This window comes from Anolis sagrei, chromosome 1 (genome assembly GCF_037176765.1).
Source record: "Anolis sagrei isolate rAnoSag1 chromosome 1, rAnoSag1.mat, whole genome shotgun sequence".
Taxonomy (NCBI): Eukaryota; Metazoa; Chordata; class Lepidosauria; order Squamata; family Dactyloidae; genus Anolis; species Anolis sagrei.
Window position 1 is genome coordinate 194,787,279 of NC_090021.1, and position 12,688 is coordinate 194,799,966.

At 40.6% G+C, this 12,688-nt stretch overlaps 1 protein-coding gene across 4 annotated transcripts in view; it reads right to left on the reverse strand.

Annotated features, from left to right (window-relative positions):
• The window catches only part of UBR3 (ubiquitin protein ligase E3 component n-recognin 3), a 101,656-nt gene extending 89,212 nt beyond the window's left edge, over positions 1–12,444 (reverse strand). For all 4 annotated transcript variants that reach the window (XM_067471652.1, XM_067471647.1, XM_067471646.1 and 1 more), the window contains exon 1: positions 11,884–12,444. In XM_067471652.1, the coding sequence (XP_067327753.1) occupies positions 11,884–12,326 (443 nt within the window). In that variant the 5' untranslated portion in view covers positions 12,327–12,444. The remainder of the gene's footprint in view (positions 1–11,883) is intronic.
• Positions 12,445–12,688: the final 244 nt, after the last annotated feature.

Here is a 12,688-nt window from a genome sequence, read left to right on the forward strand (position 1 = left end):
TAACAGAACAGAAAGGTTTCATTTTTTTCTACACTCCATCATCCAGATGAATTATACAAGACAGATGGTCACAGTGATTCTTAGCAAACGGGATAAGGGGTTTGAGATTCTGGGTCAGGAGACACACTGCATGTGAATTAATGAGATGTCTCCTGTCCAACCACTGCCTAAACCTCATCTATTCTTTGTTGCAGCCCCCACAACAGGGTTATTGCTTGGACAGTGCAGACAGAGGAGGGAGTAGAAGAGGGGTGAAGCTATGCTACTAGGTGAGCACAAAGAAACAAGTGCATTCAAGACTTCCCACTGGTCCTTCTGAGTTCCCTCCAGATGATGCCAATGCCATGAATCCAACTGTAGTGAAATAGGAGACATCTCTCTAGCATTCACATATGTTCCACTAGCCAGGAAACGGTGGTTTTTGGTAGAGGAAGTGGAAGAGAAAAGAAGTGGTATGGATGGGCAAAAGATTTTGGTCACCAAGAAGCCAGTACAGAATCCTAATCTCTACAATGACCAAAGAAGTTAATTACGATGCAAACGGCACTATCACCACCACTGTAACTCACTATCAGAATGACAGAAAAAATCTCACTCCCAATGAATTTCTCCCCATTTGCTTTCATTTAAGGACCTAAAACTTACAGAAAACTATTTTTAGGACAACCTTTTGTATGATTAGTACTATTTTTATCCATTGCATGGCTAAGACTATGGCAGAAATGTCACAAAGATCTCAGCTGTCAAATTAGTTCATTGCCCACACAATGCAGGCAAGCAGTTCTTCTTCAGAAGAATCAAATTCTGAGAACTGTTTCCCCTTCTTTTTTAATGCGTAAACCTGTACAAGATTGAAACTTAACAACTTTACAAATTAGTTTAATTTTTTTTTCATAATTTGAATCATCATTCAAGTGTGGAACATGTTCATTAACAACAGCTTTATGCAAGCTGAATATCAAGAGACTTTGTTTTGAAATAATGAAGAAAATATTTCAAGGATTTGAATGAAAATTAGCCTTCATGTCACATCTTTCAAGAAACCTGAACATTATTCTGATTCATGAGTCGCCCTAATGGGGCTGAGAATGGCGGTTAACAAGTGCACCAAATAAAATAAATAAATAAATTCACTGCCCTGCACTTTATATATTCAAATGTAAAGGTGTCTTGGTGATTGTAGGTTTGCCTTCATGCCATACAGTAAATATAAGAGATGCAATCATATTCCCCACACACAGAAGTGAACTCGCAAAAGTGTTCCTACTGTAGAGGAGGAGGCAATTTTCACCAATTCCTCCTTTCCCTTACACCCTGCAGCTTGAACATCCAGATCTGCAGGGAGCACGGGAACAGGAAGGAACACATTTAAAAAGAGCCTACAGTGGATCTTGGTTCCTTTTGAAAACAGCAAGAACTCTTCTCCCTGTAGAAGGATAGATCTGGCTCCAGCCCAATAACTGTTCATATACATAATAACATTTAATCTAACTTTATGATATGACAAACAAACTAAAAGATATACAAATCCACCTGCAACGCGCAGCCATACTAAATAGCAAAAGCACTATACCTATGACAAGTGGCTATAAAAGTATACTAAAGTTTGGGAAATCTTAATTGCACAGAATGGAAAAGCAAATATATGCAAATTAGTTTTATCTTCATAATTCATACAGAATACTAGGTTCTGTGTAGTGTAGCCCATGTTTTCCCATACAACAATTATATCAAAGTAGCAGCCCTGTGTTATTTTTATTTACTTGGAAGTAAGTCCATTGAAATCAAGTAAGCGTACACAAGTTTTCAGTTGTTTTTATATATAAATGATAGACTGAATAGGAAGTTGATTTTTTCCCCCTCTCTAGATGAAAATAGATAAAGAGCTCTGCCACAAGGCTGGAACTGCTGCAAAACACTGTCAAACTTCCATTTACAGTCATGAATGCTAGAAACCAATTGTTTTTAAGTAAAGATATTGTCTTGATGCTGAATTATACGTGCAAATCAAACTGAATACAGTATAACAACTCCATCTGTATCTTGGATAAGACCACCTGTAGATATCTAAAACCAAGAAAAATAGCAAACCCTATATTTTGACTATACAAAGCATACCACAGAATCACACAGTAGGTTCTAGAGAGGTCCACAAACACTTTGAGGGTGGAGGGATAGTTTTTGGAATGTGGATAAGTGCAACCATATAGATAAGGGGGGTCATACTGTATTTGCATGGATTCATAGCATAAATAAAACTAAACGGTAAGTTATTAAATACAAATCCATCTGCAAGATTTTCTCATGGAAACATTCGACAAGAGCTTTTCTATGTATTGCATGCCAGTTATGGAATTCTTCTCACCAAACCAAAACAGTTACATTAGCCACATCCCCACTGATTTTATGTGGACATTAAAATAATCTTTATATTGCCTTTTGCAGTAATGAAACATTACACAGAAGTTTCATCATCCCCACTATCTTTGGTGTTTTATACTTCTAAACCATTATCTAGACTTGTTCTGAATCTAGTCCGCTGTTGTCATCATCCCCCCTTACTTTTCAGGTGAGCTTTGAAAAGGTATTAGACACAGTGGTTCCCAACTGTTTGGTGGAAAGGTATTAAGAGAATAGCTTTCCATCAAATAATGCAAAGCTATCCCATAGGTTTTATAAAAGAAGTTAACACAAAAGCCACGCCACCCCCAATATTTGTCATAGCTGATTGATGCACTTGCCACATAGCCATCTGTACTGACTTCCTACAGTGCGAGTACAAACTATGGCTGGTTCTTTCAGTACTGTACCTGTGAAAATACTTTTATCAGATCCTGACATGGGGACATTTCTAGTTGTAAAAACTAAAATAGATGTAGAGCTACAATTTCAAGACAAATGAAAGAAAAAGTTTGGGTGAATGACTGTTTTATTTATTTAATATGCTGCCAAAAATAAATAGGCATCAGAAGTCATTTCCGATTTCATTTCTGCCTGACCTCCAGTCACTTTTTTCATTTTGGGGTGGGTTGGAGTGTTTTTGCTATGCGGCATTTCTGGAGACTTCCGGGATTTTGTGTGTGTGTGTCAGGAGAGACTTGAAAAACTGCAAGTCATTTCTCGTATGAAATAATTTGCCTTGATTTACTAATTTGGATTATCTTCATCCTCCAAAGCCCATGAATACTTCATGAAGCCCATGGAACATACAAATATAAGAAACAAAGCCGAAGCTATTCTTGACAGTCAATTGAGAGAGAAATTGCTCTCTACATTTCAAGCAATTTATTTTCGGGACCAGAATCTATATAAATCTGGTACCGGAGATAACTGTAGAAACATGAAATGGTCTGGTACAGAATTTGTTGTTGTTAACTGCAGTCAAATCAGTTAGGGCAACCCACGGTACAGGGTGACAAAGATAAGGACAAACAGACTGAGACATAGCTTTTCTCCTAGAGCTCTAACTATATTGAACTCCATGGTTTCAGACTGATGTGGCACTGAGGGCTATGTGGTGGTGGTTGGAGTGTGGATGGATGGGTGTGTTGTTTTTGTGATGTGTGCTAGGGAAAGCATTTAATTTAGTTGTACAATGTCAATAAAGTTATTATGTTCTATTCTATGAGCAGGTCTGCTTGGGCTTTGCAGATTAAAGGTAGAAACATTATCTTCGATTGTGTCCCCAGTTGTAAAATTTAAGAAGCTATTATATAAACTTTCTCATAAGTGACTTTCGCATAAATAACTATATTGATAGCAACATAATCTAGCCATATTAAACATGCTATTAAACTTTTTATTAAAATTGTATAAATGATACATAAAGTCTTGCTATTTATAGTTACTAATTGCACAAATTCTCAAATATGAATATTCAGAGTACCTATAAACAGGTACTTCCTTTCCTCTTGATAAAAATAAATTGTTCTAGCTTGCCCAGTAAGCCTCAGAAATCACTTCGATCTATGAATCATGACATTTTTGTTTATTTGTGTGTGGTACTTTATGCTTTCTTTGAAGAGGGAGGAACCTGAGTCAAGGTAGAAAGAACCAACGTGGGAAAGAAAAAGAGAACACAGAATGGTGCGCTGGAAATGTCCTTATATTATCACTTAACTTCGCAAGCTTTCATGGACACAGGTTGTAAAAGAAACAAAGAAATCTCCTCTAAATATAAAAGAGAAGCATCTAAACATACACAAGTGGGCCAAACAAATTAAAAGCTTTGATGTAAAAATGAAACCATATCTATAATATTATTTTTGTAAATCAATATGTTTACTGGAAGATTTGTGCTACTGTTTAGGAAAACCGTTATAAAGTATGAACTAAAATCATTCCAATTACTGTCAGTTAAATCTATTCAGTAAATCCTTCTGTACTGTTTCAGAATTATGTATTCAATTATCTATATAAAGAGGATACATTAGAAAACCGTAGCAGGACTAAAATATATTGTGACTAACGAAATGAAAACCACAGATAATTATGTGCATTTAAAAAAAAAGGAAGATAAAATCAACATATACATTCACACAACCAGTTTCAGATTAACTGAACCAAGGTGTATGCCTAGTTTTATTTTGTGTTTATTACAACAACCACATTTTTAAAAAGAAAGAAACAGAAATGTTGCCTAAATGTATATAAGAAACATCTCTCAATTTTTAGGTATGAACTCGAAAAAAAATCAATTTCTGTTTTGGACTAAAGCTACTTTCCAACACTATATCAAATAAATGTCAAGTAATCATTGAAATAATGATTAACTCTACAATGAAATGTAATTAGAGAAGAAAACATTGAATAGTTTAGCTTGACAAGATAGCATGTACATGTACCAACACTTAAGGAGCAGGGATGAATTCAAAATAAGTAACTGGAACTGTGGGGACAACAGGAAAAAGTTCAAGAGACAGGATACTATCGATGTTTTTAAACTCCAGAATGCACAATATATATTGCAGTCTCCAGGCAACATTACCAGGTAGGATAGTGCTTGAACTTGATTACTACACAAGCTAGGAATGTCTCCTATTGCAAAAAGTCAGGAAACCTGATCCTCCCCTTAGCTGCTGAAGTTTGTTTAGCTATGAGAAACGGAGAGGGCAGCTGTTTGCTAATTATCTAAAGAACCAATACAGCCTGGACTGACTTGCTGAACAATCACACAGGCATTGGTATAATAGTGAGGACAGCAACATCAGAACAGGGAGAAAGTAAAACACCTTAGAATAATAAAAACATGTCCTCAATCCAGAAATAATGTGCAAAAATAAAGTGTAAGCAGTCCACAGAATCTCTGCTGTAAAAGAAGCACTATTGCTTTAAACACTAAAATACCTCACCTTCTTCACATTACTTGCATTATCAAAAATGAATAGCAGTGTTATCTCTTCAACTTGACAGCTCACTGTTTGCACTCTGTATCAGAAAGAGTGCTTGTGTAGATGAAAAGACTAACAGTTTGCAAAAACATTAAAACCACCACAGAATCCCTTCAAAAACAAGTTTAAATTATAGGAGCTATCACACTTTTTGCACTATCAGAACAATGAGCCCACTGAATCTGTTAACTAATATGTAACTATGGAAACTAAAGATTCATTCTCGCAAATATCAACAAAGAATGTAGCATAGCCTGTTTCTGTAAATGAGAAATTGAATTCTCCTCTATAGGTAGCTAGATTGGGAGCTGAAAGGAGAGTCTGGTAACATTTAAAATTATTGTTATTATTATTCTCCATGACAAGCAAAATTCTAGCACTCAAGAGATTTATATTAACATGGAGCATTCCATCATTTAGAAAGGTACCTGTATTGTAATGTTTTTAAAAAAACACACACAAAGTATGATGTTAGTGAGAATTATGCCTCACTGGGTTCTTTCAGACTTATTCAGAGGAAAGTATATGGAAGTCAGGAAACTTCCTTCTTGACCTTTGTCACATTTACAATGTAATACTGGACTCACCAAAGTTTGCTGCTAGCTGTATACCATAAAAATAAATATCACTTCTAAAAATTTAATGATGGGTCACCATCACATTACATGTTGAGCATCCCTTACCTGGAATTCTGAAATCCAAAATACTTTAAAATCCAAAAGGGTCACTTTTGCTTTGTGATGGTTCACCATATGTAAACTTTGTAGCATGTGCAAAATAACTTAAAATATGTATAAAATTAGCAGGCTATGTGTATGAGGTGCTTATGAGGCATAAGTTACTTATGTTTTTAGTCTTGGATCCCATCTCCAAGATGTGGACTCATATGCCAATATAAGTATTCCAAAATCTGAAATCCAAACATTTCTGGTCCCAAGTATTTCAGATGAGTGATACTCAATCTGTTTCATGGAATTAAAACAATGTTGCAAAATTACTAACTTCCCCTATTGTCCATAAGAAGAGGAAAGACTACATACAAGCAAGGAAAAAATATTATTCCAAATTCATATTATGTCCATAATGCAACAAGCCTTCACTACTGACTTTTATTTTCATGATAATGCAGAAAAATGACCAAGAAACACAACTATGACAAGTAGATAATGCTCTCTTTTTCCATTAACTGTATAAGGCAGAGCTCCATTTTAATTGTAGGTTTGTCTACTGGGGTGAGACAGCATTCATGCATGGAAATAAAAATGACTTGGCTCCAGAGCTGTTTTGCTTTGTTTCTCTAGCATTCATACCAACAATAGGCACTAGGCAGTGCCAATCAGACTGAGCAAACAGTATTAAAACTGTTTACATACTGCCATAACTCCAGAGTTCACTCATCAATCGTTACTAAAATGAGGGAGGAGATAAGATGACCCCATCTATCACATGCTTTCACTATGACAGCAAATGACTGCTGCTATGACTTGGCAGCACTTGAGCATCATGTTCCGTAAAAAAAAACAGTACCGTGGAGCTGAAATTACGCCCTCACAGCTTTACCTCTGCCCATTATATCGGCAATGCACCTACAAAAACTTTTGAGTAGACTGCACCTACCAAAAGGAAACAGTGTACTCTTCCCTCTGAGTCCCTCTGATCTCCACTTTCCTCATCTTATTCTCACATTAAGCCCTTTAAGTGCTTGCCTTATACCTTTACCCAAGGTGCAGCTAAACTGTAGAATTAATAAAGTTAGGGAGCACTTTAACTGCCATGGCTCAATGTTATGGAATTATTGGAGCACTATTTTACAGAAAAGGCTAAATACTTGTAAAACTACAACTCCCATAATTTCATAGCATTGAGCCATGGCAGTTGAAATTATATCAAACTATACTTATTCTAGAGCAGTGGTTCTCAACCTGTGGGTCCCCAGATGTTTTGGCCTTCAACTCCTAGAAATCCTAACAGCTCGTAAACTGGCTGGGATTTCTGGGAATTGTAGGCCAAAACACCTGGGGATCCACAAGTTGAGAACCACTGTTCAAGATGTACCCTAAGTCTGCTATAGTCCCGTCCCCGCCCCCCCCCCCCCAATTATTCATGGCTGTCTAATCTAAGGATAAATCAAAATTTCCTTTCTCCTCCTATACTCCACATGTTTTATTATTTGAAGCAGCTTTAAAATATTGTTTCTCCACTACAGGGATGTACAATTAGAAACCAATGTATATGTCGCATGCTACAATATAATATGTTCCTTTTCAATGGGTTGGAAGAAAGGAATGTTTTTAAAGACATTCGTTTATATTGCCTGTTTAGATTTTTTTTCCCAGAGGGATTTTACATGGGAGGAGCCCTTAAACTCACCCCCATTTCTTTCCCACTTTTCCCTTTCCATACACAGACTGGAAAGGGGAAACACTGAATAAATCTCAGGCACAGAAACAAGCCTTAAAGATACTTCACAGTTCTTTCCACACAGAGATTGTATCTAAGAACTGTGTTCTTATGAAACAAGTACAATGCCATAGGAACAGACTCTAAGTTATGACTTAATATTGCCTCAGTAGTGACAAAGGTGCAAGTGTGGACATTTACGTAATGATGTTAGAGGTTATGTGAAAGAGATCATCAACATGTTTACTCCTTATGCCAGTGTCCAAAGGGTGGGATAACCCTTAGTGTGGGAAGTAAATAAGATGTCACGTTCTTCTGTGCAAGTTGCTCTGTTGTTAGAACTTCAGAAGAAAAGGCCACACTGTTGAGGCTCTGACTACCATAAGGCTAATGCAAGAGCAGTGCTCAAAGTGAGTCCTTCCTCACAATCAGTAGTTTGTGACTTACTTTCTCCCTGGACATAGGGAACAGCTGAAAAGTACATCTAAGCTGTGCCTCAGTTTTAAAGTAACATCTAACCATTCTTACAGTGCCCCATGGATTAATGCCCTACTTCAAATTATTTCTATTTCTTTGCTGATCCCTCTGAATTCTGCCCTGGGGATATTCTCCCTCCCCCAAATTTATGAATCTGATTTGTAGGAGTTGTTAAGCAGCCACAGTTTGGGGAAGATCTGTGTCACTAGTAGACGCCACTACACTGCTGGACCAATGCTGTTTTATAAGTTTCCTACCTCTCCAAAATGTCAAAACACTAAAAAAAAAAAACCCTAACAACTGACAGTTTCCATGTCAGTGGGGCACTGAGTCCCCACTGATCTTTAAGAGTAAATATCCAAGCTCCTGAATTCTAGCCACACAATAGATTCAGCACTTGGATAGCTCCTTTCAACTTCCGACTGAAATATGGCATGAGTTTACTGTCCCCCTCTGATATGTAAGCTGCCAAATGATGTGGATAGAAAGAAACATCTAGCTGTGAAAATAGTAAAAGCAGTAAGGGAGTACGAGCCAAACCCTGCAATACCAGTTCTATCTACTTGGCCAACTAGGCATGCACACACCCCAGCACTGCAAAATAATAGCCTTATACAGGTTGAGTATCCCATGTCTAAAATGCTTGGGAGCAGAAGTGTTCTTCAGCTGAGATTTTTAAGGGAAGGAGATTTGGAATACTTGTATTTACTTAAAAAGATACCTTAGACATAGGACCTTAGTCTACCACAAGAGTCATTTATTTTTCCCATAGACTTTATACACATTGCCAAATTTTATACAATATTTTGAATAATTCCGTTCATAAAGCAAAGTGTGTGTACACTGAGAAATCAGGATACAAAGGTATCCCTATCCCAGCCACCTATGTGGACAATTTTGGGATTGGGTGCATCTAGACTGCAGAATTAATCCAGTTTGGCACTGCGACTGTGCAACGGGAGTGCCACCCTCACAGCTTGACACCTAACCAATGCTCCTACAAAAACCTTTGAACAAACTACACTTCCCAAAAGGAAACAGCACACTCTGCCTCTTCCCTTTACTATACTGATCTTCCTTTTCTTCACCTTATTCTCACCTGAGACTCAACCCCTTCAAGTGCTTACCCTGTTCCTTGATCCAGGGTGCATCTACAGTGTACACCGTAGAATTAATTCAGTCTGACACCATTTTAACTGCCATAACTCATGGGAGTTGTAGTTTGGTGAGGCACCAGAACTCACTAAAACAAAAAACTTTAAAACTTTATAAAATCGCAACCTCCATGATTTCATAGCAGTCGAATGTAGATGCACCCCTTTTAATACTTGTTTTACTGTTTTAATATTTGGATATTGTATGTTTTAAGTTATACTGTAATACTTTTAACTGTGAGCTGCTTTGAGTCTCCGTATGGAATTGTGGAAGTTGAAGTCCAAAACACCTAGAATCATAGAATCTTGTGGGTCATCCAGTCCAAACCCCTGCTAAGAAGCAAACAAAAATGCATTCAAAGCACCCCCGACAGATGGCTATCCAGCCTCTGTTTAAAAGCCTCCAAAAGGAGCCTCCACCACACTCCAGAGGAGAGTTCCATTGTTGAACAGCTTTCAGTCAGGAAGTTCAGGTAGAATTTCCTTTCCTGTAGTTTGAAGGCATTGTTCCACATCCTAGTCTCCAGGGTAGCAGAAAACAAGCTTGTTCCCTCCTCCCTATGACTTCCCCTCACATGGGCAATGGCTCTCATCATGTCTTCTCTCAGCCTTCTCTTCTGCAGGCTAAACATGCCCAGCTCTTTAAGCTGCTCCTCATAGGGCTTGTACTCCAGACTCTTCATCTTTTGAGTTGCCCTTCTCTGGACACATTCAAGCTTAGAGTCAACATCTCCCTTCAAGTGCCAGGAATTGGACACAGTATCCCAGGTGTGGTCTGACAAAGGCAGAACAGAGGGGTAGCATGACACATGACAATGCCACATGACATTGTTGACTCATGTTTAACTTGTGGTCCACAAGGACTTAAAGATCTTTTTCACACAAACACACTATTTTCAAGCCAGGCATCCCCCATTCTGTATCTTTGCATTTCCTATTCCCTGCCTAAGTGGAGTATCTTGCATCTCAAAGCCTGAAGTTTGCTCATGCCTGGTGTAGATGCACCCAAAGAGTAACTAAGGTGTTTTGTGGTTCTTTCATTCTCTTTATTCAGCCTGAGGATCCTTTATAGCAGTGGTTCCTAACCTGTGGTTTGTGGACCATCGGTGGTCAGTAAGAACAAAAATATGGTCCACAGCCTCACCGTTAATACACTGTTGTCTCGAAACCACGCAGCAACAAGATCAACTGGTTTCGTGAAACCCTCTTATGGAGTCAAGGCAATAAAAATGTCGGGAGGGGAGAGGCTGACTACCCACTAAAGATAATTACTACCACATCAGTTCTAGATTATTAAATATGGTTCTCTGTGAGTGAGCAGATGCTGACTACTGGATTGGCATATGTTCTATATCAGAAACTAGAGGTGATGTCGTCTATCCAATGGAATTTTCTGAATCAGCAACCCAAATGACCATATCAAGGTCCCTTCCACACAGCTGAATAAAATCCCACATTATCTGCTTTGAATATATGGCAGTGTGGAAACAGATATCCCAATTCAAAGCAGATATTGTGGAATTTTCTGCCTTATATGGCTGTGTGGAAGGGCCTTAAATCTAAAGTTGACCAAAAACTGAACCATAACCCTTTTGGTACTGATGTTGGAGAGGGGGTCAAAGTGGTCCCTGGTCAAAAAGAGGTTGGGAACCACTGTCTGATAAAGAGTTCCAAAAGAGTCCCAAATGGTCCACACATAGGTGGCTGGGGGACCTTCTACACAGCCCTATATCCCTGAATATCAAGACAGAAAATCCCACAATATCTGCTTTGAAGTGGGTTATATGAGTCCACGTTCAGATAATGTGGAATTTTTTGCCTTGATATTCTGGGTTATATATGGCTGTGTGGAAGGGCCCCAAATCTAAAGTTGACCAAAAACTGATCCATAACCCTTTTGGTACTGATGTTGGAGAGTGGTCCTTGGTTGAAGTGGTCTCTGGTATGTATGTATGTATATGTGTGTGTGTATGTATACACACACACACACATCTAGGTTGGGAACCACTGCCTGATAGAGAATTCCAAAATAGTCCCAAATGGTCCACATAGGTGCCTGGGGGCCCTTTGAACTGGGATATATGGCAGTGCGGACCTAGATAACCCCCAGGGCCCTGGTGGGGTGGCCTTCCTACATCCCAGAATATGAGGGCAGAAAATCCCACAATATCTGCTTTGAACTGGAATATATGGCAGCGTGGACTCAGGGCCCTTCCACACAGCCTTATATCCCAGAATATGAAGGCAGAAAATCCCACAATCTCTGCTTTGAACTGGGTTATCTGAGTCCACGTTCAGATACTGTGGGACTTTCTGCCTTGATATTCTGGGATACAGGGCTGTGTGGAAGGGATCCCTGTGCCTTCCGACTTCTCAGAATGGGTGCCAGAGCGCAGGCTCCTCTTGGCGACCCTGACACGCGTGCCGCCTCCCTTCCCACGTTCGCTCGCTCTCTCACTCACCCGGCCTCCCTCATGACGTTTCCGTCCCCGCAGTCGCAGGCGCCGCCGGCCTGGCTGCGGAACATGTTGTAGTCGTGCCCGGCGTGCTCTCCCTGGTGGAAGCACTCGGCGCAGAGGCTCATGCAGGGCGAGATGCCGCAGGTCCGGCAGCGGTAGGCCACGAAGTTGGCCGTCCAGACCAGGCCGCAGAGGGTGGCCGGGTCGTAGGCCCGCACCGCCGCCACGAAGCCCTCCCACGGCTCCCCGCCGGCCAGCAGGCACCGGCACCACGACAGCGCCGCCTCCGGGGACGAGGACGACGACGACGAAGAGGAGGAGGAGGCCTCGTCCCGCAGCGACAGCACCCGCTCCAGCAGCGCCCTCAGCTCCGCCGCCGCGCTCTCCTGCTCCAGGCTCAGGGCCGCCTTCAGCCGCGCCGCCGTGGCCCGCTTCTCCTGGGCCATGGCGAGGAGGGGGACGACGACGACGACGACGAGACGAGGCCCGGCTTCCCTCCTGCCCTCCGCGCACCCGCTCTCGTTCCCCACCTTCCCTGGCTCCCTCCCTGCTGACTCTTCTCGCGAGAGTTGGCTCGCGCTCGCGCTCTCAGGCCTTAGGCCACGGCCTCGCACCTAACCCGGCACCCTCCCTCTCTCTCTCTCTCTCTCTCAGGAGGAGACATCGAGGCAGGCCTGGCAACAAGCCTCAGCCCCCTTCCACACAGCTGTATACAATCCACATTCAGCTCCATTATAGTGAAAGGACCAAGGCAGTGACATCTCCGGCCCACCCCCTGTTTGGGTATCAGCCAGCACGCCAACGATTT